The 25,128-nt window shown below is 40.9% G+C and overlaps 1 protein-coding gene across 3 annotated transcripts in view; it reads right to left on the reverse strand.

Annotated features, from left to right (window-relative positions):
- Positions 1-8,553: 8,553 nt before the first annotated feature.
- Positions 8,554-25,128, reverse strand: part of PDE4B (phosphodiesterase 4B) — a 601,255-nt gene continuing 584,680 nt past the window's right edge. For all 3 annotated transcript variants that reach the window (XM_024765581.1, XM_024765582.1, XM_024765583.1), the window contains 8 exons: positions 20,562-20,740; positions 19,220-19,318; positions 18,914-19,078; positions 17,028-17,127; positions 14,875-15,029; positions 14,642-14,764; positions 13,749-13,931; positions 8,554-10,830 (listed from right to left, as the gene is read on the reverse strand). In XM_024765581.1, coding sequence (XP_024621349.1) covers positions 10,465-10,830; positions 13,749-13,931; positions 14,642-14,764; positions 14,875-15,029; positions 17,028-17,127; positions 18,914-19,078; positions 19,220-19,318; positions 20,562-20,740 — 1,370 coding nt within the window. In that variant the 3' untranslated portion in view covers positions 8,554-10,464. The remainder of the gene's footprint in view (positions 10,831-13,748; positions 13,932-14,641; positions 14,765-14,874; positions 15,030-17,027; positions 17,128-18,913; positions 19,079-19,219; positions 19,319-20,561; positions 20,741-25,128) is intronic.

The following is a 25,128-nucleotide window of genomic DNA, read 5'->3' on the forward strand; positions in this document are numbered from 1 at the left end:
TCAAAATTATTTTTAGGCTAAAAGTAATTTGGTTTTAGGATTAAAACCAGCAACATGAAGATTTTTCCCCACACACATATGCTGCCTCATTTAACCATCATTGTAGGGTGTTAATATTATTAATAATTCTCATTTATGACATGTCTGAATGTGCCAGACTCTTTGCATTAGTTATGTCACTTAGTCTTTCTAAATCATGCTTTGATATGGATATCATGCCTCCATTTTACAGAAAAGGAAACTGAAAATCAAACAAGTTAAATGCCTTCTCTAATGTCTTAAAGGTAGTGCTAGAGCTGGGATTGACACACAGGTCAGTCTGACACCCAAACAAAAAACCCTCTTTTCTATACTCCACTGGTTTTTCAGATAAAACATATCAATAAAGTGTAAATGATGCACTGAGTTGCAGGAACTCAATTCTACAAGCACAGAAAGGTGGAGACACGGTTTCACAGTGGTTCATGTGAAAAGGTGTAAAGGGCTTCTTTGCCTGTATGTACCTTGTGAATCACCAGGGTGAGTCACTGACTTCTCACCAAATGAATATGATCTGGGCTGTGGACCAGTGCCCAGAACAAAGAAGGGCAAGAGCCACACTGTGCTCCACTGTGACTGAAACACGGTGCTTTTGGACACTCATCCTAAGAAAACACTGTCAATGTGAGCAAACCCAGGATAATTAGACCAGAATGATGAATTTAAGTCATACAGGAAGTGCTTGAAGGAACTACAATATAGAAACCATGCTACCCCTAGCTATATACAGTTAACATGTGTTAATGTATACTGTAGGACAGACACTATCCTGAATACTTTACAGCCTTAATTCATTTAAGTCTCACAATAATCTTTGACATAGGTTCTGTTATTATTGTTTCTATTTTATAGATAAGGAAACTGAGGCACAGAGAGGTTATATAACCTTTCCCAAGGTCACATAGTCACAAACTCCGAAAGGTTGGCTCCTATTTTCAATTGAAACAAGAAATTAGAAGAGGAACTAACTGGCTACAGAAGAAAAACAAGCAGTGTGGGTGCTCTAGAAGAGTACAATTTGATTCCATCTCAAAAACTTAACAATTTACCTCATCTCAGAAGAATCTTGCTGAGTTCTCTATCACTAGAAGCTTTCAATCAGGCATATTTTTGAGGGTCTACAGCACTGGAAGAGCGTGGACTAACATGATTACAAGTTTCTTTCCATTTCAAAATGAGTCTATCAGTGTCAGCATAATCCCATATTGGTGGGTTGAAGTGAGAGCATTTATCCTCCTGGAGTCTTAAGGTGTGTTTGGAAAAATCTAGATTAACTGGAACTTAATTTACAGAACCTTAACTTAATCAAAACGTATTGTTGCATTCTGTTTTCAAAGGAGAAGGTGATTTTTAATCCTTCCATCCATAAGAACACACATCCAGATGGTAAAGATTTGTTGATCCCCTACTATATGTAAAGTTACATCGGAATCCATTTTTAACTGCCTATTGTTCGTTCCTGTTAATTATGAGAAAATGTAGGCTTGGAAAATTTAAGTGATTTGCCCAAATTCCCACAACTAGGAAAAGCATAACAAGGGCTGGAACACAGGTTTCTCAAACCTTGCTTTCCCCAGCGTACTCTACTCCTTCCCTAAGAAAATCAGATAGATGGCTAGATATATTTCCCAAGTAATTTCAACAACAAAGTTTTCTACCTTGTTTCTTGGGTCATTTGCTCAACGAACCTCACAGGGCACTCCTTTCACTAAGGGCCAGCATAATGATTGCTGGGGAAGGATACAAAGATTAAGCAAGCAAACAAAAAACACTGTCCTATCTCGAGGGGCTCAGTACTAAGTAGAGAGGCAAGTCTGAAAACAGGGCATTGCAAGCTAGTGAGAAAAACTGAGAGCCAACTTGCCTGCCGTGCATCTTCCTATTAACTGGGGGTTTACTGTCCTCAACATCAGATTTATTCAAAACTATTTGAGCATCCACTCTGTGCCAGGCATGATGCAAAGCATTGTGAAACTGGGAGCAAAGCACCAAACGTGGTTTCTGCCTTCACAGAGGTTCCAGTTGCTTGATCTCACGTGTTCTGGCCTGGCTCTTCTTGGAGTTTCCATATAGGAAAACAGAGAAACTGTGGAGTCATGTCTTACTTGGATGTTAGGTTAGAAGTCAGTGAGAAAGACAAAAATAAATATAAACATGATTACTGTCGAAAATTGCTGTATTGGACATGACATACTATAACTCTAATCATCCAGAACAGCCAGGTGTTTTTTTTTTTAAACCCCCTGGTGTTATAAGAGACCATTTTTTACTTTGTTTTTATTTTTACCTAAGCACCAGACAGCAGGCTTGCTTTGAGGGCTCATGCTGTATGATAAAATCATATCTTGGAATATTAAATATCACAGTCAGAAAGCACAATGCAGGAACTGAGACGGAGTGAGGGAGTAGTATTTTTATGTGTCTCCACTTACTCTCACTGAGGGCCTGCACTCAGGGCTCTAAACTACAGAGAGCTGTGAGAGATGCTTGGGGAAAAGCAGGAGACCCAAAGAATATTTGCAAGCAATGAAAGGGCCTGGTAAAATTGTTCTATCAAAGATATGGAGAAGAATCTGTGCCCTTGTTGGGATGGGGTGAAATTTGGGGGAAAAAAAAAAAACAAAACACAGAAGGATCTGGTAAAAATCACTACCCAAGCCTCCAAGTCTCAACTACCAAGCAGAGGGCAATTCTCAAGCATCCGTGCAAACCTGGTCAAGGGTGTGGGCAGGGCTGGGCCTTGAGGTGGGGAGACTTGGGAGACTCTTGTGTTTTGTCTTCTGCTCACGCATCTCTCAGAAAGTTTGTGACTGAGCCTTCCCATTTTGACTGAGGGAAGATATAACAAGAGGCAGAAAAATTCTTATACCTGAACTTCTCTTGGGAGAGCAATGTGTATATGTTTACAAAATACCTATTGAGAAGCTCTTTGGTTTGGAAGGTAAGATGCCCCCAAATCAGCCTCCACCCATAAAAGATGAATGCTGACTCTCGTGCAAAAGCCAGGGAAAATAACTGGTTCTCCTCCTGAGAGGGAGGTTCAGTGAGTTGGAGAAAAGAGTGAAAAGGAGAAAGAGGAAATGAGGCAGCTCTGTGGTGGCAGAAAGTGGCATGCTATTGCAACTGACCTCCCAGACACCCTGTAGTTTCTAGAAAATTCTACAAAATTACAAAATGCTGGGTGTGGACAGCTTTCTTGAGGAAGCTACTGAAGGGGCCCCAGTGTGGGTGAAGGACGATTTGGGGTAAAACAGAGTTAGCCCACGTGGACACAGGGCCAAGTGGATAGGGAATCTCCTCACTGATAGCTTGGGGACTCTCAGGAACCCTGCCTTGAATTCCAGACACATACATCTGACTGCCTCCTCAGCATCTCCACTTGGATGAACAAAAAGCACCTCAAATGTCAAGAGTCCCTCACCAAAATCTGTTCCCCTCCAAAGGCTCCCCATCACAGGAAATATTCCCACCATTCAGTGGGCTGCTCAGTCTACCTCTTCGGGATCTTTTTCACACCCTTTCCTGTGGTTTCATTTTCAAGTCCATCAGCAAGTACTGTTGGCTCTGCTTTAAGAGCCTACCCCAGGGAATTCCCTGGTGGTCCAGGGGTTACGATTCTGCCCTTCCACTGTTGGGAGCACGGGTTCAATCCCTGGTTGGAGAACTAAGATCCCTCGTGCCATGCAGTGCAACCAAGAAAAATAAAAAATAAAAAAAATAATAAAACCAGGCTGAGGATCATTAAAAATTTTTTTAAAATAAAAATCTACCCCAAATCTTCCAACTCTTAACAGCTCTGCCACCACTAATCTTGTCAAGTTCCGGTCACTTCAGAAGACCCTTGCAGGAGCCTCCTGGCTGGTCTCCCTGATTCTGCATGTGCCTCAATATTGTTATTCTCCTCACAGAGTGATCTTTTAGAAATGTAGGTCTGATCATGTCAGTCCCCTGCTTGAAACTCTCCAACAACTTCCCCGTAGACTTACAATAGCCTGAGGACTCTCTGTGACCTGGCTACCAACTTTCTCTCCTACTCCTCTGCCTTCCCTGGTCTTGCTGCTACTCTTCACAGTTGACAGGCACACTGTATTTTCAGGGTCTTTGTATTTGCTGTACCCCAGTCTGGACCATTAATAATGGGTGAAGCTGGGATTCCAAGCCAGGTAGCTGAACTCCAGAGCCATTGCTCTTAACCACTGTCACTCACCAACCCCACAGCACAGGTCATACTACCTGATACTGTACTACTTATCTTTTCATTTATTGGTTTTTTTTTTCTCCCTCTCTAAAATATAAATTTCATAAGGCCAGGGCCTTTGTCTATTTTGTTCATCACACAGTGCCTGGCACACAACTGGCCACTCTATAAATATTTGTGGAAGGAATGAGCCTTAGCTCACATCTGTGATACAATGGCTAACACATGCCCATTAGATGCAATGTTCACTAGTCTTTACAAAATCCTCACTTTAATGAGGATGGAACTGTGGCTTGAAGAGGTTAAGTATTTGCCCACAGTACACAGCTAAGAAGTAGATGAGCAGGGATTTGAACTGGGATCAGTTTACCTTCAGAGCCTAAGCTCTTAACTCCTGGGCTATGTTTGTCCTCCTACCCCAAGGTCCTGCTTCCTCTTCTCCCTGATCCATGTGGAACCTAGCTATACCAAGAAAATAATTAATTTGTTTGAAGAGCTCAGAAAAACTTTAAGAAAACAAAAAACACCTTGGTATAAAGCATTACACTTTTTATAACTGAATAGTACCTGTTCAAACATATAGTCCATTCCTCTGATTTTATAGCTGAGATTAAGGTGCAGAGAAGTTGAATGGATGTCTAAGGCTCCCAGATTCCAAGATGCTGCAGAAAAATCCCTGTGTAAGGAATCAGGAAATCTTCTAGTGAGTAACTGTGTGTTATGATTTGAGTTATATCCCCCTCGAATTTATATGTTGAAGTCCTAACCCCTAGTACTTCAGAATGTGACTTTATTTGGAAATAGGATTGTTGCAGATGCAACTAATTAAAGTGCTACTGGAGTATGGTGGGCCCTTAACCCATGACTGGTGTTCTTATAGAAAGGGGAAATTTGGACACAGATATGCACACTGAGAGAACATCACGTGAACATGAAGGCAGAGATTGGGGTGCTGCATATACAAGCCAAGAATGCCAGAGGTTGCCAGCAAATCACCAACAGCTAGAGGAGAGAGAAGAACAGATTCTCCCTCACAGCCCTCAGCAGGAATTCACTCTGGCACCATGACCTTGGACTTCTAGCCTCCAGGACTGTGAGACTAAATTTCAGTTGTTTAAACTACCCAGTTTGTGGTACTTGGTTATGGCAGCCCCATGACACTAATATACTCTGTCATCTCAGGCAGGTCACTGGCCACCTCTGGACCTCAGTTTCTTTAATTATAAAACAAAAGGCAGAGACTGGAAGATCTCTGAGGAAATTTTGTTTCTGGAATTGTATGGCTTATCATTCCAGGGCTCTGAAACAAACACCTTTTTGGTTTGGAAAGCCTGAGACATGGGGTTGTATTTCACTCTTTCACAAAACTACTTGGTTCTATTCAGTTTGACAAATGTATATTTATTTCAGAAATTGGATTTGGTACTGGAAGTTCAATAGCGAATAAGATCCATCTTCTGACTTCAATGATTTATGGTCTTTTGGGAAAGACAAAAACCTAACTTAAATACATAGTGGTAGGTATTAATAGTCATAACATTTCTTAGAACTTTATGTATATCAGTTCATGTAATTCTCACATAACCTGCTATAAGTTAGATATCATTATAATTATCCCCACTTTACAGATGATAAAGGTGAGGAACAGGGGAGTTAAGGGACTTGCCCAAGGTTACACAGTTAATTAGTGTCAAAGCATGAGATGTTCTCAGATTTCCAGAAAAGAGTCCTTATCCCAACCTTGAGGATCAGGGAAGCGTCTTGTAGGAGGTCACCTGATCTGAGTCTTGAGGGATGTAAGAGATGACTAGGTTGGAGAATTCTTGGTAAGGGTCACAGGGTGCACAAATTGTGGGTTGATAAATGGCATTTACCAGACATCTTAGTCCATTTTGGTTCACAGGTTTTAAGGCTCATACAATTGTTGATTTCATCACTCTCAAAAGATATGAGGCTCAGAGAGGTAGCAATGAAATTGTAGAAAAAGCCCTGGGGTTATTATCCCCATCTGACAGATTTATAATCCCCAGTGAGTAAGTGACTTATTTAAAGTTGTACAGGTAGTAAATGAAGGAGTTAGGATTTGAACCCGGGCCATTTGGCTCCAGAATCAGTACAATAAACCACCTCCCTTCACTTGGACTCCATTAGGCTTCCTTCAGTGGACTTAGAATTACCATGACCCCCAACTTATTTATATCAAAATAAGCCTGTGGGAATATGTCAGGGAAATGCCATCCAGCATGTGTGTGTGTGTGTGTGTGTGTGTGTGTGTGTGTGTGTGTGTGTGTTTCTTTCCAACTCTGACAGCTCCTGAGTCTATAAATCAGCCTTTAGCTCCTATGCATTTTGTTAAACACAAATTATCACCCTCAGCCTTGGCAAAAATGCTGCAGTAACTTCTGCTTCTGCAGTAGCTCCCTACCATCATGTGGGAGGATGACTACTCTTATGGCCTATGTTTTGGAGTCAGAAGATGAACTTTCTTTTAGATTGATCTTCACTGTGGTTTTCCTGAGAGCATGATTATGATTTTACAATCTGGAAGGCAAGTAGTGAGCAACAACAGCATATTGTAAGCTCCTGGAGTGCAGAGCTCCATCTTACTCATTTCTGATCCCTACTTGTCTCTATACTTGAACCAGTGCCTGGCCATGATGGGTGTACAATGTCTGAAGACAGCTGGGGTGAAAGAAAGCTGTTATGGTCTGAATGTTTATGTTTCCCTAAAACTTGTATGCTGAAATCCAAAACCCCAAAGATGATGTATTAGGAGGTGTCACCTTTGTAAGGTACTTTGTCATGAGGGTGGAGCCCTCATGAATGGGATTGGTGCCCTTGTTAAAGAGGGTCCAGAGAGATCTCCAACCCTTTCTACCAGGTGAGGATACAAGTGAGAAGGCACCAGCTATGAAGCAGGAAGTGGGCACTCACCAGAATGTGATCATGCTAGTATCTTAATCTTTGAATTCCCAGCCTCCAGAACTTTGAGAAATAAATTTCTGCTGCTTTTAAGCTGTACAGTCTGGAATTTTGTTATAGCAGCCTGAATGGACTAAGACAAAAGCCTTAGCTGCAAGTGTGCTTCTCTCTTCTGGAGCAGTGGTTCTCCACTCAGATTACATGTTAGAATTACCTGGGGAGACTTTAAAAATCTGATGCCCAGGGCTCCACCCAAGACCAATTCAAACAGAAATCTGGGAGTGAGGATGGAACTCAAACATCAGTATTTAAAAAAAGTATTTATTCCCCAGATGATTCTAGTTTTGCACCAAAGGTAAGAACTACTCTGTAGGAAGAGACCTGCAAATAGTTATAAATATTTATAGCTCTAGATATTTTAAAGTCACACCTGTGGCTATTCTAACCAATTCACTTTTGTCACTCAATCTGTAAAAGCTCAGAGACAGTGGGGTGCAATCAGAAATCAGGGATGGTGGCAAAGAACTATAAATACTAGCTCTGGAACCAGCAGGCAAGCTGGTTCTGCAACAGTGGCTCACCTTCAATTGTCTTTAAAAAGAAATACAGTAATTTCAGTTTATTGAATGGAGTTTTTCTAGAGCAGACCCCTTCCTGTTTCACGAACCACGTCCCCCTGTGGTTAAAATATCATGGGCCATCCACTGATTCTTATTTGCAAGCTTTCTCAACACACACACACACGCACGCGCGCGCACACACACACACACACACATACACACACACCTTTCTCAGGATAAATTTTTTTTTAAGCTGACTTTTTCAACGAAGCATTATTTTGTTTATATTTACACAGTTCTTTCCAGAAAGAAAAGCATAACCATATGATCAACAGGAGACTCCATGGATCACTGAGATGACCATGAGTGTCAGCCATCACTCCTTGCATTGTGCTTTAAGGTGACTCTTTGGACCTCAGATTCTTCATGTGTCAGATGAATCAATGGGACAATCTGACTACACTAAGCTTATGTTGGACCATCTGACTACATTAAGTTAATGTGCTATGATTCATTTTTCTAGAGGACCCAGCCAAGTTGGAGATTCCCTTTATTCATCCAGTAGATTAAACTCTTCAGATTCTTAAAGTGGCTTTGTTTCTTTTAATTCATCATCTCCCTTCTCGTACCACTGAGCTAGTTGAACAGTTGTTAAAAAAATAAATGTTTCAAGCTAGGGGACTTTTTGGACACAGATTATGAAACTTTAGTTGTGATGCTGGCCAAGCAAAGTGGGTAGTTTTCTCTGTGGGGTATGGTAGGAGAGAAGAGGAAAAAAAGATCTGCTTTCAATGCGTCAGAACTAACCACAAAATAATTGGGCCTACAGTCTAATCTAATCATGCTTTTTTTATTCACCTCATATAAAAGTCTCTTAAGAATGCATCTGAGCACAATATATAATAATACTATAACATACATTGTGAGAAACTCTGGAAAACAATAAAATGTCCACCTGAAATAAGCAGTGTTCATAGACATACAAACCCATTGGTCATGCACATTTGTGCCATTTCTTGAACTACTGAGTCACAATGCTGAACTGAAAGCATGAAATAGATTTTACAAACAGAGACTGAAGCCACTCAGAGGCCTAACAAGTGTTATCAGAAGCTTCACATTTGCATAATTTACTACGTCAGTTCACATTTTATTATAAAATTCACATTGTTTTATTGTTTTCTTTTGTAATTAATTGGAACATGACATTCCTGCTTAACAGCAGGCAGGGGGCTTCCTCTTCAAAGTCAGTAGTTTGGGGACTCTCCAGAGAACCATCTGTGAGTTGCTTGTTAAACTGAATGTAGTGTTTCTTGTTAAACCGAAGCCACAATTATAGTAGAACCCAGTTAAAACTCAACTCATGTGTACAGATTTGGATAAAACAGGGGTAAAAACCGCATCCCACTGCCCCCTACCCCTATCAAACTATACAAAAGTAAAAGCTCAATAGAAACCATTAGTATCTAATGTGAGAATCCCGTTTCCAAAACAGTTCATGAAAGGGTTGAGCAGTATTAGCAACTCAGACCGGGAAAAGGGCAGACCCAACTGGTGAGGGGCCCGTATGTCTCTCTTCAGCGATGTTCAGGTTCTATAATAATACACAATACAAAACGTTACAGGAAAAGTCGTAACTCTTAGGCAGAGTCTTCTACACAAATTGAACACCACCGTTGGCAGGCAATGTTAGATATATAAATTAATAACTTACAAAACATTACATTATATACATTAAGTAATAAATACACGGTTATAAACAGAAATGGAGGTGATAGCGTGGAAGGCAGTGCAAGAGAAAGACGGCAGCATTAAACTGGAAACGGTGTAACTGGTGTTAGCGTGAAGAGGGGCGCAAGAGAACAGGATGGGGACTGTGCAGCCCCAGTGGCACAGGGGTTCGGGACCCGACAGGGCAACTGCTCATGAAGCTGAATTCTACACAGATTGTTACTGTGAACAACATGACTACCCCTTAGTTTGTTCAACTTTATTCTGTTTACAGCAAAAAAGTGCAACTCTAGAGGAGAAAAAATACTGTTGGAAGCAGGCAAACAGAGATACTTTATAAGGGCAACTGAGGAGTTGTTTGGGACCACAGGAGAAGGAAGTTGAATGTGGTTAGAAGCGTAGCCTTTCTATTTGCAAAAGTAACTATAGTCAAGTGAAAGATATTGCCCAAGAAAGAAGGAAGACCATTTTCTTTCCTTTTTTTTTCCCCCAGAAAGAGTCAGAAAAGTTTATGTCAACCTTGAACGTTTATCTGTGTAGAAGTTAATACTAAACTCTAGGTATTCAACAGGCATTTTAAAGACGTGAAAATGTTTTACAAAAAAGGCACACAGGTTGGCAGACAAAGGGACAGGTGAGCAGATATAGAAATGACATTATTAGTCAGTCAGTTCAGTCACTAGAGGGGACAGATTCCCAAAACTTAGTGCAGAAAAATCTCTCAGTTTTGTGTCTTCCATTTTCAAGCCATTCGGTTGTGATGCGAACTTGGCCTCCAGAACCACAGAAACCTTCAGCTCTCCACTAAGCCTGCAAGCAAGGCAAGTCAACTGTGGAATTTCCTGAGCTGCTATGTGCTTCCTGGTCTTGCATTCTGGCTCCAAACTCAAGTAACTGGAAAGGCCAGGAGGCCCTTGTCCTGTGCAGGCCTCGGCCCCCACGGTGGGCTGGCCCTACCATACAGCTGGCATGCTTGTCAAGGGTGGAATGTTCATCTCCATATGAAGAGGGAGATTATGTGTCAATCGGGGACTTGTCTTCTGTTGTGATGTCTACATCAGTCTCTCCCAGTGAATCCCTATTTTCCGGATCCATCACACAGAGTGTCTTTGTGTTGCTGAAATAGTTGTGGCCCTCTCCTTCTTTTTCGGGGCCTTCAGAATCCTCCTCTTCGAGGGTCAGTTCAAATTGAAACTTCTCCATCAGACCCTGGCAGTCTCTGTTCTGCTCGTCCAGTGGTGGGGAGGGACTCTGGGGTATCATGCTCTGATACCAGTTCCTGTTATCTTCTAAAGTATCCAGAATGTCCTGGGCATCAGGCTGTACCAGGTCCGCCCAGGTCTCCCACAGCGGATGGACAATGTAGTCGATGAAGCCCACCTGGAGAAAAAGAAGGTTACACATCTGTTATTGTGATGGGCCCTGGAACACCAAACAAGCCGTCCTGGTTTGCATGCAAAGAAAGAGCCACAACAACCCAAGAGAGGTCAATAATACTGGAATCTGTTATTTGAGTACCTATTATATGGTGCATCCTGCACTGAACACAATATATACATTATCACTCTTAATCATGCAGAGTAAGTATGGCTATTCACCATTCACAAAGGAGGAAACTGTGACTCGTCGAGATGAAATATCTTGTCAGAGATCACAGAGCCAGTAAGTGGTGGAGATGGGACTCAGTCCCAACTTTGTCTGATCCCAAAGCCTGTGTTGGTCTCACTAGAACTGATTACTTTTCCTCTGACGTCTGCCAGGTAAGAAGTCTGGATGTAACCCTGGCTGGGAATGACTTTGTCACTCATTGGATTCTGTGAGTCATTCTCTGAAGAAGGAAGCTCCAGGTCTACTGAGCTCTGACTCAACATTCTTTCCCTGATAACTTTAAAATATGCCACGGTTTTAAAATGAAAGGGAGCCGGCCTCGTATGACTCTGAGATGTCTCAGGTTCTGTGGAATGTTTTTGGTTTGTAGACGACGTAGGTAAAACACTTGAAAACACTTCAAGTCCCTAAACAAACAAATATCCCCTCTGCAGACACGTCTGCAATTGTTTTAGATCCAGAGGGCATACCGTCATTTCCATCAGGAGAAAGAAGGAAAAATAAAGACAATTAAGCAGTTCCTTTGCTAGTGTTCCTGTGAAGAAATGTGAAGCTTATGGCTCTGTTATGGTTTACACAGGGGCTATGCATCCTGCATGAGCTGGCTCTGTGGCCTTATCCTGACCTTTCCACTGTGGGACAAACAGGAAACATTGGGGGTGGGAACAGGCTGAGAGAAAGAATAGGCACTAGTTGAATCAGGGAATGGAATTCCCCTGTCATGGTCTGGGGAGCTGGAGAGATGCTGGGTAGGGATTCAGGGGTAGATGAGCAAAGGCAACTTCTGTGCACCCATGGGCATTACATAGCTGTCTTTCCACACTGCTGGAAACTTCCCTTTATTAACATTCTGGATTTGGGCCAGTTATTTAACACATCAAAGTTGTACCATATCAAAGAACCTTAGTTGTATGTGACTTTTATCTATCTGTTTATCTATCTATCTACCTATTATCTATCTATCTTTTCTCTGGTGTTTCCCTAGCCTAAACAAACGGAATTCATACCACAGTCAGGGCATCTCTGATCTGCACTGATTACAAGAACTTCGACTGTGGATGATTCAGATATTTCTCTTGCTTCCACCCACTCCTCTTTCCTCCCTTTTACTTCTTTATGTATGTTTAGTGGTTTTTAGAGACTATTTTCAAGGTGTTTTCCAGGGACCTGAAAAAAACAAGCTCAAGGCAATGGAGAAAATTCAATCAGCTGAACGCAGTGCCGTCATTTGCTTTCTTCATTTGTTCTGCTTCTGCTAAATGTTCAGCACTTTTTTGAAAGGTAGCCTCTAGTTGCTTATTTCCTAGGCCCTGGGACGAGAGAACTCTACAAATCAAGGGCTTCATTGCCAGACTACTCATTCCCCATCTGTGGGAAATACCAGGGTGGACCACAACATCATGGAAACAGTGAGACCTGTTCTCAGTGATGGACAGTGAATAGTTTTGGGTGGAGGGTAGCTGGGTGAACTGGAACAAGAGGACAGCTTCTTCACCTGACACACTGGGGAAATACCTGCTATGTCTATGTCACAAGGCTGTTTGGAGGTTCAAATGGGATAATGTATGGGAAATGTGTGGAAAACCACACAGAACATCATATACATACGAAACACCACTGTTGCTAACAAAAGGGCAATATGCTATTTAATTAACTAATTCATGAATATCTTGTTCTAATTAAGGCATTAGGGTATTTGAATTGGCCCTAACTTTATGTTATCACGTGTTTTTATGGCATATTAGACCTTCAGAGCACTTACAGATTTTAAACTCATTTGATTGGGTTTCTTTAAAAAGCAACACAACAATAATTGCAAAGGAACTATACATTGATATTATAACTACATGTAAATTTGGGAGTAGAAGGTAGTGGGGAAAGAGGATAAACACTAACAAAAAGTACTCTGAATGCTTTTGTGAAAAAGGCCTTGGGCAGCCTAGAGACACAGTCTTAATCATGACTGCCTGGCTCAGGTAGTTTGTTGTCCTGAAAAAAATAGCATCTCAGCCGGCCCTGAAGCCTTTGTAAGAATATCGATACTATCTAGTGCTACATATTTTGCAGCTAGCGGCATCTGGGGCATTTCTGCATCTCCCTGCCTACAGTGTAATGTCCCCCCAGTCCTTAGCACACAGAGAGTTTGTAGCTTTGGACACAACCAAAAGATGTCAGCATGCTCTCAGAAGTGTAGACGTGACCTTGGAAGGGGACGCAGGACAGCGCTTCAACTATGAGGCAGAGAGATGTGTGGGAATGAGGTTCGTCACCTCTGGTGATGGTAGCAGTGTGCATGATTATGGAGAGACAACGAAAACAGGAAACAAGGGTGAAAAGCAGAGGTCCTGGAGGGTAAAGACAGAGCTGGGGGAAACCTAGAGGGATGAGATGAAGGAGACAGCAGCATTCAGTTAAATCAGCAGGATTTGTTAAGGTCATAGACAATGATCTAAAGCGAGGATACACAGTCCAAACTTTGATGGATTTCTGAAGACTGCTTTATCTCCTTGTGAAATTGAGTGTAATGCAGAAGGCGAATGAGTCATGAGCATAATGGAACTAAATAAAGTAGTTGCTTCCTTATAATTTCACACACACACACACATATTTAAAAGAAAACATCTAGAAAGAGCCCTCCAGTTCAACCATCAGCAGAGCTCACAGAAACTCTGAAACCTTATATTAGATACCTGGGATTTTTCCACGGAAGCTGTGTGCTTATCACACATGGGGCTAATCTCCATTCCCCTCTCCCGCTCTTTGTCTCCCTGCTGGAAAAATTCCTCCATGATGCGGTCTGTCCATTGCCGATACAATTCCAGGGACTTGGTGGGGTTACTCAGGTCTGCACAGTGTACCATGTTGCGAAGGACCTGAAATCATCAAATTTTGGAAATCCCATAAAATGAGGTATAAATACTACCGGAACATCTCATCCCTCTCGTACTAGTACACTTGGTACCAGACCCAAGAACATTTTAGTTGCATTATAATTATGGTGCTTGCACCAAAAAAGCAGGATTACAATGGTGCTGGCCAGAGTTGGTTATTTACCATTATAAGAGTCCCCAAGGGGAAAATATGTCTTCTTTGATTGACAGTCATTGAATTAAAAAACTGGAAGGGACATTAGAGGTCAGATGCTGCCATGGTTTCTTCTCCTCAGTTTGGAAAAAATGCAAAGAATTACTCAAAGTAGATGTCTTCATATTTTCCACTTGTGGAAAGAGGAGACCAACTGAGGGCAATTTGTATAATCAAAACAGACCTAACAAAGTTCAAGTCAGTAGGATTTATGTCCAAACATGAGCCTTTGGGATCAGCAGTCACGTATACCCTATTATAAAGAGATTTTGCTGTTTATTTTTAGAATTAAGCAACTCAATAAATAGGGTTCTGTTTTTCTTCGTAAATTAGAGAATCAACTTGAATGTCCATTTTCCTTTGCTCATTCTTAAAATAAGCCCAAAGCCTTAGTTGTAACCTAGGACATGCAACTCAGTAAACTTGTTTTTCTTTTTCTAATTGCTGCGTCATTAATTTGGTGTGGCTTTGTGTTAAATCAAAGGCTTCTGTCAAATACCTGTATACGATCAGTATAGTTGTCCAGGAGAAGAACACCGGAACTTGTAACTTTCTTTGTTTCTACCATTGTCTTCAGGTCTGCCAGCAGGCTCATGTGTTTGGACATATCAGTTGCTAAGACCTGAGGTTAAAAAAAAAAAAAAAAGGAAACTCTCAATAAACTCAGTTTATCAAGGAGATGGATTTTCTCTTCCAGCAAAAGTGAGGAACACAGGGAGACCAAAGTCTTACCATGTCAATAACCATCTTCCTGAGTGTCTGACGCTGCTTCTTGGTGAGATTCTGGAAGATGTCACAGTGTTCTTCTTGGAGCAGTTTGAAACCCACAGCAAGGTGATGGTTTTCCAACACAGATTCATCATTATACATCAAAGCAAGTTCTGAATCTAATAAACAAAGGAAAATGATGATTTAATAAAAAGGGATACAATTCAAACTGTGGAATTACCTCAGTGTGAAATCAGATCTAGTTCTCTCCATATGATCTTAAGAACCAAGACCCCATATGTCATTTTCTGTTAGAGCAGAGTCTCCCTCTACAAAGAGAAATAGTCAGTTCCTAAGTTAAAAAAAAAAAAAAAGTTTCCAGTAGATATTAGCTCATAAACTTTCTCTTTGATTAAAAGTCACAGTATTTTTAAAATCCTTTTTTTCCTTTTCACTTCAGATGAAGAATTTGACATTTTAGGTAAGGGCATTCCCAAGCAATTAATCCTATTTTTATCTCAGTTTGTAACTTCCCTTATGTCCTCACAAATGTGTGCTTTGGAAAAAGAACAGACTGAAAATGCCACTAAACTTTACCCAAGGTATTAAAATTTTTCACATTATCTCACTTTTTGATATGTTTCCCAGCTCCATCAATTGTGAGTTTTGGATTTTCAAAGAAGATAATGGTGTGAGTGTAAAATTTCACTTTATTCAAATAATGTAGCTCTTTGGAGCTTTCTGTAAATATGGTAACAAAACAATAACTTTTTACAACAATTTTGATATCCCAGTTTCTGCCCTATGGCCCTATACAACAGAAACTGCATTATCTAGTTACCTAAACTACAGCTTCTAGCCTGCCTTTCACACAGAAGAATCACAGACAACCTTTGTTAGGCAGCGCCATGGTCTGCAATTGAGAACATGGTCATCAAACTCATGAAGCCACATTTTCTCTTAACCAAAATGATAACCAAGTGATGATAATATGTTAATAATTGTAGGTGTTGTTACTCATAAACCATTGCTTTTACAGTGTGCTTTGAGTTACATCTTCAGAAAAGGTGGTGGGATATGTGATGTGGTTTCAGCACTCTTGCCTTGTTCATCCTGTGATCAAGGGCATAGCTCTGCAAGCTGGCTTTTTATGGTACGTGGCTTTGGCAGAAAGACCATTTTTCTGTGTGAAGCTAACTGGCCTATATATGGAATGGTTCATGACACCACAGTAGACCAGCTGATATAACCCACACAGACAAGCAGCTGCCCAAAGTTTACGTTCTTTCAGTAGAAAAACAAGGTAAAAACCAAGGTACCTCACACTTAGTCATTCAAATATCCTGATGATAAAGTATGATAAGGGCTCTTTCACAGCAAGTAGCTCCAATATTTCTTAAAACCGTCAGCACTTGATGTTAATCTTGACCACAACAAGATAACCAGTATTCTCAGAAGAAAAAAGTACTTAGATTTTCAGCATTTGGAAGTGGTACATTAACTGGGAAAAATCATGGATTTTCATTAGCATGGATGCTAAATATTTCGAGCATGACAAAAGCTTTGAGTAGGGCTTGGGATCCTAAGGATGGGCCAGCCCTTGAAGGTCACTGAAGTCAGACCAATCCATACTACAGACCAGTGCATAATCAAACCTATGAAGCTGGAAGAGAGTGTGTGAGACTTTTAATGACCCGACCCTCCATCCTGAATTGTGGAAGCTTTTTCTTGGAGTCTTATTTCTATATGGAGGCTCCCATGCTCAGATACAACGTTTGAACCTGCTCCCTCAGTAGAGAGGGACACTAGTGGGTCACCATGCTTTGTGTGAGAGCCCTGCATAATCCTAAAAAATCATTACCACATTATTCCCAAGCCTTTCCGTATCCTTACTGGATAATTCCACATGTGTTACTCTTTCCTCACATGTTGCATTTTCCAAACACTGAGTACTTTTTATGGCTCCCATCTGACCCTTTCCAAGTTCTCCACGCAGCTCAAAGTGATGTTGCTAGACTGGACACAGTATCCAGGAAAGGTCTGACCAGTTTGAGTGGAATGGAAGGATTACCTCATTATTACCCTCATTATTATCCATAATGAAAACATCAGGAGGAAAAAAATGAAGCAGTGACTCATACAATTATCTCAAATGACTGTTCTAGTGGCGAACTCACTTGTGTTGATGAGAAACTGATTGGAGACTCCAGGATGATCAACGTCATGAATAGCAGCTGCAAAAATGGCGGCCAGGATTTCCAAATCTGTGAAGACGGCCTGCAGGGCAAAATGAGTGCACTGAACTCCACGTTCCATTTGCCTATCCTGCTTAATTAGTTTCATACTAAGGTACCCCATTTCATTCTTGTTGGGAGAAAGATGGTTTGTTATCTATACAACGTCTCAATATACTATTTTAATTAAATGTAGATTCTGTCCATCATCATAAGGTCTCTTATGTGAGAGGACTGGTGGTCAGAGCCCACGCCCACATCGAGCCTGCAGGCTGAGGCTCGGGGAAGGCGTTAGCACAGCGCTCATGGTGAGAGATCAGGTGGTACCTGATATTTGTTTCTTGGATAAGTGGTATAACAGGATGGTGCACATATAGTGGTCAAAGAAGCACGTCAGACTGGCTCTGCTCTGCTATAAAAAGCTTCCTATGCTTTCAGGCTGCATAACTAAGGCCAAATTCCAGATGTATAAGCCTGCCAGTAAGTTATTTCTTAAAGCTAAATTTGTAGCATGGTCAGAGCTTTCACACATTTATTCATTCATCCATTCAGTCAATACCTATCCACTCAGTGATTAGTATGGACAAGATTTGAGGACATTTCTGAGAAATGAGACCTAATGCCGACTGCTCAACTCCTTCATGCCATCCCGTGAAGCCTCCCTCCTCTGCCCCTACCTGTATGCAATGATTTAAACCTAGTATTTATTTAGGTATAAATTGCTTCTGGCTGAAATGTCTTTCATCATTCTCTGTGGTTACTTAAATCTTCTGACCCTTCGATTCAATCTAATTATGCAAGGACACATTGAACTCTCCCTTCTCTAAACATCTGTGGTTCTCATACTCGATTTCCAGCCACACAGTAGGTAACAGCAGCAGACAGTTGATAAACAGTGTTGGCCCACCGTGTGATACTGACACAGAACATAAAAATAATACTGTTTTTTTTTTTTCCTTCAGGGCTATAAAACAGTCTTAGCTTCTTGGATTTCATTTCTCAGAATATATGGAACCCAAGCAATAGAGTTGGGGTCAGTTTAATCTTTCTTCACCTTCCAAGCTGAATCTGCAGAGGTGGGCTTGGCTAGGGCATGGCCAGTCCCTTCCCACAATGAGCCTACACATTTTGGAAATACCCGACCACCACTGCCATCTGTCAAGGAAGAGCATGGACTGCTGTACCCACTGGGCTGCTTATAGTGATATACACAAATGCATTAATCTGTGAGAGAAGCAGTCACAGCCATCTTCGAGAGAGATGTCTAACAAGTTGGAAAGCTGTCCCTCTTTGCTTCAGCATTGTTAATTCCTCAGTTCTAGATTTTTCGGTTACTTTTCCTTCAATCCATAGAGCCTGTTTTATGAATTCGTAGGCAAATAAGCTTATGGATGCTTATTCTTAACAGGAACTATATAGAACATTTTATATTATATTTCTGTGCTATCCCTCAGAGGACCTGGGATGGTGCAGGCAGCTCAGATCAGCACATGCATACTGAGGATATACTATATACTAAATGCTGAACTGGACACTTATTAGGTACTAGAGATACAATGACAAATAGAGCATCCTATTAACTGCTTGATAATTAAATAATTTTTCAATTGTAACAGAGGTAAAGGAAAGGTTACTCTGATATGAGAGAGCAAGTAGAAATGTCATCCATTTATATTAATAACCCAATTGATACATGCTCTACATAATAAAGAGCCAGTTCCAGTATGCAAAAACATCTAATTACATTATTTCTATAAATATATCACATGTTGTATGGCACTTTTTAAGGAGGATGGGCAGGGTATGCAAAACAGATCATAACTACTCACATCTAACGCTGGCGTAGAAAGAAGAACATGGGTTGACTGGGCTACGTCAGCAGCGTGTAGGCTGTTATGATATGCCACATCAGCATGGTAATGGTCTTCTAAAGTCATCATGTAGGTAACAAAGGTGTCAGATGAAATTTTGAATGTCTTTAGGAGGTCTCTTTCCTATGCGGCAAAAAGGATTAGAAAATAACTAAGTGGATGTCCAAAAATGAAGAAAAACCAAATCAGAAAAGTAAACTGGGATGGAAAAAAATCATAAAGAGCATCTAATTGGATAACCAACGTTCACTCCTGTTTACTCACCTGGAATATGGCATACATGATGCATGTTAGGGGCCTATTGTGGGAATATCCAGCCACATTGAAGATGTTAAGGCCCCATTTGTTCAGGTCTTCCAGTTCCTATCATCAAAATTAGAGAAATTTAGAAATAAGGACAGTTTTGTTCACATGCCTCATTATTTTTATTTATTCTGGGGACAGGGGTTGGCTAAGTCTTTAGAGTATCTAGTTAGAGTGTTCTGGTTGCATGAACGTTTGAAAATGGAATGATCTGGGAAGTTGAGTATCTTCATGCTGGTTAGAAGGTTCTGTACATATTTTTCAGAAAAGGGAGAATGTATGTTTATTGATAAATTTTGTTGCTGACCTCTAATTTTTTGCCGTATGTCAGTCCTCAATCAATGTTGCTTTCAGAAGTAGGTGCAAGTGATTAGAGATCATTCTAGCCCCATTTCCCTGTCTCTCCCCTTCTCTGCTCACTGGTCCATGAGTAACAGCTAGAAAGCAATCTCAGGGAAACTCATCTGCCCTTTGGTTATTATCACTGAGAGCCATGTCAAGGAGACTTAGCTGCTAGAATGTGTGTAAGTCAACCCTGATTTAGTATAAAAGGTCATGAAGATGCTAGTCATCCATTACATCCTAGAGCTCCTGTGCCACAGAAAGACTTGAAAGAAACATCATTCCATCCTGTGTTGTGGGATTATTCCAAGATTATCTGATTAAAGGAGCAATTTATTCCATTATTAATTACTGCCCAGAGTAAGGGATCCAGGCTCTCCCCAGAGGCTTGGCCCAATGTGTAATCAACCTTCTTCTAATGACATCTTTCAGACGCTCCCTCACTGAATGTTCATTTGTTCTCATTTCATATTCTCACAAGGCTGAGAGAACCTCAGCAGTCACCTTGCACGGCCTCCGAGAGGAGGTATGAATTCTTTCTGAGCCTTCCTCCACTACTAGGGTTTGGGCTCAAGGATCAAGGCTGTCAATTTCTCCCATTTCTTCTTCAGCTCTGCCAATCAGTGCAGATTTTCTCATCGGTCCTTGGCATACAGTCTCTGAAATATCCTCTGGGGTAATTCAGCCCTGTCTATTGCCCTCACCTTGGATTCTCCCAATATGTGTTCAACAGGATTCTCCATTCATAGGTTAATGGACCCAACTCAGGACAAAATTATGGTCCTTTGGTACAGAAAAAGGGCCTTTAACTAGGTATTCAACAATGGACAACGGGCTACATCAGCCTCATCATACTATTTAATCATAAAGCAAAAGCGATCACTGTTTCCTAGTAGGAGCTTTTAGACATCTGCCTGCTATAAAGCAGAGCTACATGAGCACACACCCAGCTCATACACACCTTGGCTAGATGATCTTCATTTTCCGTGTTGACTCCAAAGCGTGAGATACTTGTATTATTTAAGCTTGAACTATGCATCAGTTTTTTCACTCCGCTTATCTGTGTCATGAGCTGTTGCTTTTTCTTTTTCTCCCTGTCTTTCTGGGTGGGAGATGGAATCTCCACGTCATTCTGCTTGTCTGCAACAACACAAAAATAGGTTTTCCAGTCCCTGTGTGCCAATGAGAACCCACTGCAATATTCAAAAACAACTTCTAACGGTCTATAATGGATGGCTCATCTTATGAAGGTCTGTCATAGCGTTATCTCACTTGATCTCCAGGACAATCCGGTGATACATGATTTTATTGCTAAAGCAGCAAACTGACGTCCAGAGGAGCTACATAAGTGGTTCAAGAAGTGGCAGAGGTAGAACTCAATCCCATGTCTTCTGTTTGCAGGGTGATTTGGGACAATTACACTCATACACTTTCAAGGTGAGGCATCAATATTTATATGTAAATTTCTTATTAAAGTGAATAACTTGTATGTTTGTAAAAATAGAAAAGGTTCATGTAGCCAAGCCCAGGTTAATAAAAACAGGCTTTATGTTTTGCTCACTTTATTATGTTTGTAATGACTGTTTAATTTAAAAGATCCATATAACAGTAGCTGGGTTCAGTTTAGATGAGTAGTATATATGTTAGAGAACTAAATGGCTTCTAATCTTCAAATGATTACTCTAAAGCCTTGGCTTATGACGATTTGAGGTTAAGAGGAAGACTGTAATTTCAGTTTTATTTCATGCCTTGTGTCTATGAATTCTGCTAGTAAATAATAACAATGCCTCTCATTGGTAACAGGCATTACATTTATTAATGTATTTGTGCTTATTAAATATTTATAATCATCTCATTTAATTTTTTAAAAAATTCTGCTACAATAAGATAAAAGGAGGGCTAGGGTTAGTGAGAAAAACCTATCTACCTGCTCATAGAAGCTCTTTCTTCTGTATCATGCTATTAAAAATATCAGCAATCAAATATTCTATTTCACTTCTCAGGGAGATGGATGGATCCCGAGTCCTTCTGAAAAATGCATTAACTCTCTCAGGCCACAGGGATGCCTGTGAATGCACTGAGGCAATCATTTATTGAGGTGCTCTACAGCTGCTTCATTGAACTAAATGACACCCTGTGGCTGAAAGAGTTAATGCAGCTTTCAAAAGTTCCTACATTTATCTCTACTTGTTTCAGCGAAAATGAGTCTTTGGACAACTTCTCTATTTGAAAATGACACATTTCCAGATGGCCTGCTGGGATCTAGATGATTTGCTTTCAACTCTTGCAGCTGATGGCATAGTCACACGTTCTCCCTGGAGACCTCCGCCTGCTCACAGAGCCCTGTGGACAACTCATCAAAGCAAAGTGAGCACAGTGAGGTGGAAGCAGCTGTCCTGGACCCTTGGTACCTGGTTGTAGGGCTGGAGCAAGAGATTTCTCTATCCCTAGCATCTCAGTGCTGTCTCTGGGTGCCCCCAAGTTCCTAGATTCATCAGCCTATGACTCTGCCTTAGGGAGGAATTTTAGTGGTCATCCCAGTTAGTTCAGGGGTTTCCAACCTAGTTCAGCATCAGAAGCACCCAGGGAACTTTTGAAAAATACAGATTTATGAGCCCCACCCAGTCCTACTGAATCAGTGTTTTTTAAAAATCTTCCCAAGTGACTTTGATGATCAGAGTCAGGTTTGGGAACCAATAATAACCCCACATGTTCACTTTTCAGATGAAGTCAGCAACTTTCCCAAGCTAAAGGGCAATTCATTCAACAGATATTTATTTCACAATCACTTTGTTCCAGACGCAGTGATTTAATAGCTTAGAACCCAGGCCTTCAGGTTCCCGTTAAAATCTCTTTCTGGTCTCTCAACCTTTGGCATAAAAACTATATATGACATTACTTTTGAAATTACTTTTCTCCCTGTCACTTCACTCCTCATAATGACTACTTTTGCTAAAATAAAAGGCCACAATAGCCCCTGCGTTTCCTAACCATCATTCTTCACCATTCTTCATGCCTGGTTAACGAAGCTGTTAGGTTCTTCTGTGCCAATGCAAATATAAAACCTCTAGCGGGACTAGCAGCTTTTTTCCTTTGTTTAATTAAAGATTCCCTGCGACAGCGAGAAGTTGAGCCGAACCACTACTGTGTCTGGAACATTACGATAAAGAAGAAAGCCATTATCCACAGAGAGTGCCATTTTGACATTAATGGGTGTTTCCCTATGCAGGCATTGGAACAACTGATGGGTTTCCCTATTCTGAATTTCCTCTGCTAAATGCTTAGCCAGTCCCATGCAGAAATAACCTGAAACACACACTCAAAGAATCATACTACATGCTTTGTGAGTTCACATTTACAGAATGGTCAGACTACAGTGGGGAAAGAGTGGAACAGTACCAAATAAATAAATAAACAGATGCAAAAAACGTCTCATCAAAACTCTGATAATGGCGGCATTGGAGGTGCTTTTCTTGCTAGCTTACAGCATTTAATCATGCAAAATTCCTGAGTTCTCTTCCCTGTGTCTTGAGAATTCTATGTTCCAGCTTTGGAGACAGTAAGTCGGGGATTTAAAGGGGTGATTCTTCTCTGAAAAAATATCAACTAACTTGTAATATCACATTTAAATATCTTGCTTTAATCTGTGCTCCTTCCCCCTGGGTCCTTTACTTCCTCCTGTACCAGCAACCCGAGCCCATTAACCTGTATGAGTATCACAGAGTGCCTGCACTGATGGTCTCTTGCCTGCATGTCAGCCTGTCCATCTGGACGCCATCCTTTTAAATGGAAACAATACAAGTTTCACACATTCCCCGCAGTGAGGGATTTCCCTCCTTTCTGGATGACACATTTTAACTTTCAATGACTCTTACTGAGATACTGCTCTTCAAGTTTAACTGAAATCAATAAGGTCTTCCCATTTTGTGCTCTTGGAGATGGTTGCTGTGCTCTGACAAGAGGCTCTTATATTACTGGAAGCTGTTAACACATTTTTAGGTCCAACAATCCTGATTCTAAAGACTTTTCTACATAGATTACATCTATTCTGAAAGGCGATTTTCTTCTGACAGCCTAATAACCTTTCCTAGTTAAAGAAGTGACAGGTATTTTGATCTAGGAGTTAAGAGACTGAAGTCATAGTTCTGGCTCGGGAACATTTTAGCCAAGTAATCTTGGTCAAGTTACATACCCTTCTGGGCCTCAGTTTTCTTTCTTGGAAAATGAGGGAACTGGATGAGGCCATTAAGGTCCCCTTCAGATCTGACATTTTGTGAAGAAGGCTTCACGGTCCTCCAGGAATACTTGCCATGCTCACAAGACAGGACGTAGAGTTCCATGTCCTGCATTTGCAGTTTGGAAACAAGCTTTGTTTGTTTGCTTTTTAAGATTATCAAATTGTAAGCCTACAGGCTATTCCAGAGAATCCAGGTTGCCAGGTATGTCTTAGCAAGACTGATAAACTCCATCCATATAGAAAGTTAGAGCTGGAATGGACGGAGGGTGTCATCTACTCCAGTGTTCCCATTTTACAGTTGAAGTAGCTGATGAATCTTTTGTTTATATGATGGATTTTTTTCTCCCTAAATTTTCTCAAGAATATAATCTATCTGTCTAGTCTGTTTGATCGGGTCTACCTTGTGTGTGCACATGCGTGTGCATGCAAACGCACACACACAAACACACACTCAGGCTCACCACCCTCCTAATGTTGAGTGTGTAAGGACTGAGGTTCTAACAACCTACCTCAAACCACTTGTTGTTGATAATTTAATTTTGGGGGGAATAATGAGATGCCAAATGATGGTTTTCCTCAAGAGATATGCCTCCATAGCAAATGGAATATTCAACAGAGTTGACAGTTTCCTGTTCTTGAGATGCAAAGTGTTGAAACTGAGAACTCATTTTTATTATCTTCTCAGCCTCCTCACTTGATAGCCTTTGATGGTAAAATAAGAATAATTGGTATACTAAACTATTCTCATGGTCCTTAGCAAGCAGATAGTGAAAGAGGCTACAAGCCAAGAGGACAGCTTAGGTACAACCTTGGATGATGAAGAGCTCAGAGATTTCCTGCAGCTTTACTCCAGTGGTCAGAGTCTCTTCTGAGACGACAGACAAGCCCTGATATTTTAACATGCAATGTTTATGAAAACAAAAATGAGTCCTTGCACTTATTGATTTTATTCTTCTTTCCCACAGTCATTAACCTGGAGACTGTCCCTAAAACAATCCCCAGCTTATGAAAAATAATTGGGTGTCACACAGATGGACAGGAGAAGATACCTGCCTTCAAAAGCATAAAGGGGGATAATGGAGAAGAAAAGGATCAGTACACAACACTTTCTGTTCAATTAGATTCTAGCTCCTCTTGGAGCTAGGATGTATGAAAAAAATCTTCTCTTTGTTCTCTGACAAAGGTTGCCACAACTGCCGCTGGAGAAAACTGGGTGCTGCAGACACCCACATACTGGAAACTGTTGGAAAGGCACTTGTCAGTCATGCCAATGCCCACTGGCCACAGAGTA

The sequence above is a fragment of the Neophocaena asiaeorientalis genome, unplaced genomic scaffold (genome assembly GCF_003031525.2).
Source record: "Neophocaena asiaeorientalis asiaeorientalis breed wild unplaced genomic scaffold, Neophocaena_asiaeorientalis_V1.1 scaffold31, whole genome shotgun sequence".
Classification (NCBI taxonomy): Eukaryota; Metazoa; Chordata; class Mammalia; order Artiodactyla; family Phocoenidae; genus Neophocaena; species Neophocaena asiaeorientalis.